Source organism: Etheostoma cragini, chromosome 21, assembly GCF_013103735.1.
Source record: "Etheostoma cragini isolate CJK2018 chromosome 21, CSU_Ecrag_1.0, whole genome shotgun sequence".
Classification (NCBI taxonomy): Eukaryota; Metazoa; Chordata; class Actinopteri; order Perciformes; family Percidae; genus Etheostoma; species Etheostoma cragini.
In genome coordinates, this window is record NC_048427.1 from 6,737,900 (window position 1) to 6,745,686 (window position 7,787).

At 36.1% G+C, this 7,787-nt stretch overlaps 1 protein-coding gene across 2 annotated transcripts; it reads right to left on the reverse strand.

Moving 5' to 3' along the window:
- Positions 1 to 477: 477 nt before the first annotated feature.
- Positions 478 to 5,056, reverse strand: rgrb (retinal G protein coupled receptor b). 2 transcript variants are annotated; one of them, XR_004655107.1, is made up of 8 exons: positions 4,713 to 5,056; positions 4,320 to 4,476; positions 3,350 to 3,471; positions 2,798 to 2,951; positions 2,439 to 2,556; positions 1,242 to 1,355; positions 676 to 924; positions 478 to 545 (listed from the first exon to the last, which is right to left on the reverse strand). XR_004655107.1 is itself a non-coding variant. In XM_034860957.1 (7 exons), the coding sequence occupies exons 1-7, from the start codon at positions 4,786 to 4,788 to the stop codon at positions 784 to 786; spliced, it is 882 nt and encodes a 293-aa protein (XP_034716848.1). In that variant the 5' UTR covers positions 4,789 to 5,056; the 3' UTR covers positions 478 to 783. The 2 variants fall into 2 exon arrangements, 1 of the variants encoding a protein (XP_034716848.1); XM_034860957.1 differs by having other exon boundaries at positions 478 to 924.
- Between the last annotated feature and the right edge of the window lie 2,731 nt (positions 5,057 to 7,787).

Genomic DNA, 7,787 nt, shown 5'->3' on the forward strand with positions numbered 1-7,787 from the left:
GAAAGAGCTGTGCATTTGCTCTTTAACAACTCAGCACAATATAATAGGTGTAACAACTGCTAAATAAGTTTAATTTAACCAAATATGAACTAGAATACACCATACAATTTTAATGTGTAGCTCCAAGTTAAGAAATTATGTGATCTACCAAAGTATCTACCTCTTAACAGTTTATGAACTAACAGTGCAGTAAGTTTCACTTAGCCCCAGGTGTTGACTATAGAACAATTGAATAAAACAGTCTTAACACAGTGACTGCTTTTCTCACCATTTATAGAAGTTGCATTGCCTAAAACTGTTTTCTGAACAAAAACACAGGTCATTAATCTGCTTCGTAAATGCTTGAGACAATTGTGTCATGAGAGGGCATCTTTTGACGCTGGTCAATTGCAGAAATCAGGGCTCTTCTTCAAAGCAGCTCAGTTACACGGCTTTAAAAAAAAAACACATTTTAAAGTAGATGTAGCATACATTAGAAAAGCAGCAACAATATAGGTTTATTGGCAGTGGTCTGATACGGACAGAGGAGCAGTGCAGGTTAAAGACAAATTGCTGTAGAAAGAATACAGTAATTTGAAAGTGGATGAATTACCTGCAACACATTTAATAGATTTACACAAATCCAGTATTAGGCTCCAAATGTTGTATTGTCAGGAGTTACTGTCCACATGTGGAAAGATTTCAACTGACACACATCTAAATGGCCCATTCATGCTTACTGCAGGAACCTATAATGAAAGCAAATTATACTAAACTTTTCACCAGAATATAATGAGTTTCCTTTTATTTTGACTTCTTAATAACCGGCTCAACAATCTTCTGCCCGGTGAGGAAGTGCCACACACCGCCTTGGTAGAACTCATTTCCAAAGGAGAAAAGGAGAGCGTTGAAGATAGGGTTGGTCTTTGCAAGAACTGGAAGCACCTGCAAGCACAAACAAGGATTTAAATCATGCAACTACTTAATATAAAGGACAGTTCCAGTTTATTACAACTTGGTCTCATTTTTGCCATTCTGGCCATCATGAAAACAAAGTATTTGCTAATATAGGAGCATGGTTACCTCGCTACAACAAAAATCATAAGTGGTCAAATGATCACATCCAACAAGCCAACAGTTTAGCCAGATTAAATAAACTAAGTCAGCAATAATATGACTTCCTTCCTACCTTTTTTATCAGTAAGACTGTTGAATATGTTCCCTAAAACTGTCAGATTAAATTAAACTAAATTAGTTCTTACCATTCTTAGTTTAGGAGATACAACCTTGGTGTTCTGGAAACAAGCGTAGATACACATGAGGACGTAGGGCCCCCAGCACATCAGCAATACCCTCAAAGGGATATTGGTGTTAAACTGAAAAACAAAGATATTACACATGCGATGTAGTGGATTTAGAACATTGGTGGTTTATTTTTAACAATATTCAGCTGGAAATAAGAACACTACATTTCAATTTTGTGGGTTACAGTATGATTGTTTGTGCAGTCGGCATTCTTTTGCCACAAAGCCAATGTACAGGCTGTGCAGACGTTATATGTAAGCTAACTAGACAGAAAAGGGTCCATGCCCCTGGCCAAGAAATAGTTCCAGCACATATGTCTCAGTTTACCCTTTTTTAATACCATGACTTGCTGTTTTGTGCACAGATTAAACAAATCATGTGTACTATGTTAATTAGTGAGCTTTGCCTTGAGAGGTGCTGGTCAATGTATTGTCTATTGGCTAGCTCTTTACACTGTTTCAGTCTTTATGCAAAGCTAAGCTCTGTGTTGTCAAGTGGCAACTTTCTTGCTAGATTTAGCGGCTTTATTTCAAAAAGCGACTAGCAACAAATTTGGCGACTTCAGGCCATCGGGGGTAAGTGAGAAATTTGGAAAACATTGTAATTCATTCCCCTGCTATGCTGCTCAGAGTAATTAGTTTTAAGGTTCATCTAGGGGCTTTTCATGACTTTTTGAGGTAGTGCTAGGTACTTTCATTGGAGAAGTGTTGGCAACACCGGCCAAGCTAATTGCCTACTGGCTGTAGACATGAGAGTGTTATAGCTTCTATCACAATATACAACTATCTAGTTGTGCATTAAATTCATTTTCCCCATACTGCCACTGATCATAATTTAGTGTTTTCCATATTTGTCAAGTAAGCAAAATACTCAATTCTGACTCCACTCCAGCACAAACATTAGCATGATAACTTCACAAATCCACAGTTGTTGTGATTGTCAGTGAGCACACAACTCCAGTGGCTGGTGACAAGTTGGAGACATCATGGTGTGTCTCTGTGTCCAAATATAACATAATGAACACTACATGCACAGCTAAAACAAGTCAGCTAAGTTCAGGTTAAAAATGCATTTCCTCTCCCAAATCTGATTTAACCTCAAAACAAAACAAGAAAAAGTGGAATATTCCTATAAAATGGATTTTGCACATTTACCCTGTGGTGATGGGTCTTCTTGAAGTGTTTGTGGATGGCATCGTAATTTGAGTACATGGTATAAGCTGGAAACAACAGGTAGAGCACCACCAAAGTCAGCATGTAGGTCACATAGTCCCTGTTGAAAAGAGAAACATGAGTAAATAATGTGTAATACGGTAAATATTTGTCCAAATGCGATGGACGGCTGCATTTCATATACTTATGATGTAGGTGTTGTTTAGTCAAAAATAAATAATCATCATTTTGGGCTGAATATAGACATCGCAACATGAATTGATAGTAATGAAAACAACATACTGGCCATTTCGTTCATGTCATCATTCCAGTTTTAGTATCATTTCTTTATACAACTCTACCTGTCCCCTCTGGTGTAGTCCAAGGTGCAGCAAGTCTTCATAGGCTCAAAGTCATAGACGCCCCATCCCATAAGAGGAACAGCAGCCCAGAAGATGGAAAGAATCCAGATGATGCTGGTTATTGTCAGCGTAGTGCTCCAGAAGAGCTTCTGTCCTACATAATTAAGACATGTATAATGTCATTTAGATCTAAGTAGACATTTGATATGTTGTTTGTAGATAGCTAATGGCATGTGTGTTGATATTTTTCAGCTATTTTTGCAGCAAAAACAAAAGCAAACTGCAACCAAATCTAAGAAATTCAGTTTAATGTGATAATTAAAAAAAAAAAAAAAATCTGAAAAGACTTAATGACATGGTTAAATACTGAGTGTCATAGTGTTTTACAAATACTGTCACCATGATGGCATCAAGACATCTGTTGTTTTGTTGTCCAAAATTAGTCTATAACTTAAATATATATTACTTGGTGTAACACTATAAATTAGAAACATTTACTTTAGTTGAGTTTTATATCACATTGGTGCAGTACTGGTGTTATGTTGTACTCACTGGTGCAGTACTGGTGATATCTGTCCCAAGCGACAGCAGCCATGAAACTGATTGACGCTAGAACCGCTATCATGCCCTGAAAACCATGATAGGCACATCCATCCTGACCAAAAGGCCAATATCTAGAAAAAGACAATAAATTTGAATTCTACTCCAGCATGCAGATGAATGTTGCCTAAACCCAATATTACATATTATATCATCAGACTGTAAAAGCAAGTTGGTTTGTAGTCAAGCAAAGCCTTGCAACCTCTTTATCAAAAGTTGAAATTGTCTGTGAGCAGTAAATCAGATTTATTCAGTCAACATCCTATGCATAACTCTCCAATGTGTCACCCAAAAAAAGTCCAAAAAAGACACTAATCATCAGATTTATCTTCCCAATGACCAAGGCTTGATTATCAAAGCAAGCTGCAGCCGGGCCTGTAGGCTCTTATGTTAAAGTTAGTCAGTGGTAATAGAAGAAATAGAAAATTAGTTTGTTCACTTTGTATGGAGCACTATTCATTTAATGGCTAGTTTTACTATTTTAGTTTATTGTGCTTTCATGGTTCATTTTAATGAATAGATTTTTTGTGTAATTCATATAAAATAAATATTGGGGTCAATAGTGACTAGTGTGTCAATCTGTGTGTAATCCAGCCTGCTGACGACCCGGTTGGGAACCACTAAATAAAATGTATAAGAGGTTTAAACAGGACATAAACATAGCCTATTTAAATGTTGCAACATTTCAATAAAGATGCTGTTAGGTAGCTTACAAAACGGGAACTTTACACACTGAATAAAGGGCATTGTAGTTTATGAAAGCAAAAGGCTTATTATGATTGTGCTACCCAATAATACTAACCCTCCTAATACTATGCCTTTTTTGATTTTCAAAACAAAATGTTGTACGCCCACCATGATAAAAAAGGGGCCTGTGTAAGGAAAATATGTTTAAACCCTCAGTGTGTCCTCTGTGTGATACCTGAGGTAGCTCGCATATGCAGCTATGAGTCCATTAATATTCAAACTGATGTCAGCCACAGCAAGATTGAACACAAAGAAGTTACTGGGAGTCCACATTTCCTTCACTCTGAGGAAAGACACAATGCTGATGGCATTGAGGAAGAATCCAAGCGTGCCTGAAAGTGGAAAAAAATAGAGAAATGCCCCTTTTAATTTCTGGTATCACATTGTTGTTATCAGCACAGTGTTATGGTTGTAACTGAAAAAAACGGCTGCACTCCAAACATCACAATGAGGAAAACGGGCGGTGTATTCTTGCTTATATAATCAAAGAAAATGGTTTCAGAATGAGCTGTCCTTGTAGTTCTCGCAGAAAGTGAAACATGTCTTCCGGTATTATCGGTCCACTTACCCGCAACAAGAAGCCCTGAGCCGAATGTAAACATATCAAACTCCGTGAATCCCTCCGGTAATGTATACGCTGCCATGTTGAAATGCACAAAATACAGTTTTTCACAAAAAAACGAGACCTTTTTCAAGTTGTGTAGCGCAACACCGCTCCAACAAAAAAGAGGCCTTATAAAGGCTCATTTCACGTGAAAAAGCACGAAGAGCCTAATCTTAGTAAACCCCTTTTAAAATCCCCCGAAGAATGTCCTAACGAGCAGACTTCCTTCAAACTTACTGCAACTTTGTAATCACCAAACGTTTGCGCGTTCGCTGCGCAAATAGTAAATGTTTCAGATTCTGAGCTCAGCTGGGATTTTTGTCCATTTCAGTAATGGACCCTTTCTGATGAAACCCCCTCAACTCACTCAGCTCAACTATCAGTGTTAACGTGGTTATGGGTGATAAGGAAAAATGGAAACATGGGAAATGTTGTTTATAGTAAACTCATTTTGTAGGCTTAACAACAGGAGTGTCCACAAAGAAAATTACAACGTTAACTCTCAAATATACAAAAAAACATGGTGAAATCACTCTCTTAATGTTTTTCTAATACACGGCAGGAATGGAAGCAAGATCCTCCTCTGTTGCTCTTGCTTTTCTCCATCCCCCCGAAACACACACGCACACGCACACGCACACAAACACAAACACAAACACAAACACACACTTTTAAACTCAAAATACAGTTGGTTCTCTCTTAATAATCACAGTAAACGTGAAAGGGTGAATAAAAAGTCTGTGAAAGCACCACCTTATTCGTTAACTTATTTGTCTGTTGACAGAAACAACCCTAAAAACGAGGGCAGCAGATAAGTGACCCTTTACTCTCGCAACAGCTGAACATTTAAAAATGTAACATTTGGGCTGAGTCTAATTGCAACACTAATCTGCCCACAGATTACCACAAACTCATTAACTATGAAGTAATAATACGTCCCTATGGACTCATAAGACCCTTTTCTCAAACTGCCCATATTGTCCTGACTGAAAGCTCAAACTTCTGACACACAGTATAGAAGCTATGTCCTTTACACAAGTCAGCACCATAAAGCCATAAATCCTTAACTTACTGAAGAAAAAGGGTTCTCATTTAACTTCTTTATTAATTTTATTGTGAAGCTAAAATGTGGGAATAGAACCTAGGACTATCTGGCGAGGATATCCTGCCTGTAGTTTTTATTGCATGCTGGCAGTGGTTACACATGAATGCATTGGCATGAATGCAACAGTTTTTACACCATCATAATCTGCTGAATGGTTTTGCAATGAAACAAAGGCTTCACTGTTGAAACTGCATTTCTACTGACAGACTCTGAGGATCAGGAGCAAGATGAAAAGCTGAAATACATGTTTTTAGGGAGGGGAGACTGAGACTGCTATTTCTCTATTTATAATTTATATCAAATATAAATAAAAAAGTTACAAAACAGAATTTTATTCCACTTTATCTGATACAATATACTTTGCAGATTCAAATTTTACATTTTGTATGATATGGTGGAAAGTAACCAAGCACATTCACCAATTTATTGTATTTAAGTACACTTATGAGGTACCTTTACTTTCATTTAATACTTTATATTTCTACTTCTCTACATTTCAGAGGGAAATATTAATTTATTTTACTACACATAATGAGCCTAAATTATGTGCTTTACTAATAACTAAAAGTGTTTAGTAAACATCTTTTCAAACTAAAACTTAAAGTAGCAATATCTAATAATACAATGTATTATTAATAATATAACTCACTAAAAGGAGTATTTCTTCTCGAGTATTTTTCATTTTTGACACTTTGAGTACATTTAGCTGATAATACTTCTGTAGTTTTACTTAAGCATTATTTTGAATTCAGTATTTCTTAGACTATTGTATTTCTACTTTTACTTCAGGAACTGAATACTATGGATAAACCTGCAGGATTGGAAAAAAACAGCCTTTTTGTTTCTCAAAGTATAGAGCTTTTTAATAATTTTACACTGACTGGGGCCATTCTTTATTAGGAGAATTTTCTTTCTTTCAAATACATTTTTCTTTGCCTGGGATAACCCTCGTGAAAGAAAACAGAACAAAGATGTATTAATATGAGACAAAGAAATGACTGGATTAAAGGATTTGAAGTCCCGTCTGACAGCTGTGTCTTTAAAGCTCTGCACCTGTGGACAAACCCTCAAAGACTGTGACAACACATCCTTCATTCAAAATGTGTGTCACACACAAAATGTCTTCCGCAGGATAAAACTAAAAATATATATTTTATTTAATTAGACAATGCAGTATGAAAGCAATAGTACAATAGTAATCTTTAAAAAATTGAGGTTATTGTAACATACTTATTTTAAGATTTAAAAAGTATTCTTTATTTGATATTTCTGCCCAGTGACCAAATGCACGTGGTTACATAAAGTAGTGTTGTCATTGTCAATAACAAAAGGGTAACACAATAAAGTACCCATAGCAACTCTCCACTACCATCTAGTGGCCATGTGGTACTGCGTTTCTAGCCATCATACAAACTACAGTCTGTCAATGTATTCAATTAATAGACTACATCAATATTTATAATAATTTAAGTACAGGCAAACATAAGAGAAGCTGCTGTTTATTAAAATGATTTGCATCTGTAGCACGTCCCTGTGCTTTTATATCAGAGTTGTAATCTGTTTTTTGGTGACTGTCTGTGTAACGTGAAGTAGATATATTACCATTATATGATATGACTTGACGTAAAATATTTTGATAAAAGTATTAAAACCAAAAATATCTGTATTTCATAGTTATCAAGCAATTCCGTATTGTAAAATCTTTCTATTTAAAAAAAGACTTGTTTCAAATATTCATGCTGGTTATATTTTCGTTTACCTGCAGCCTCCATTTCATTTAGGGGCTGAACAGTTTTTTCGGTACATAATTTACCATCCAATCAACTCATATTTAGAATGAGTAAAAACTGTTCAGCCTGTCAGCTTCCAGGAAGCTATTGCCTAATCGTGTGAATGGAAATAACCCAAGTCCTCCACTAATCCCTGCCTATCCT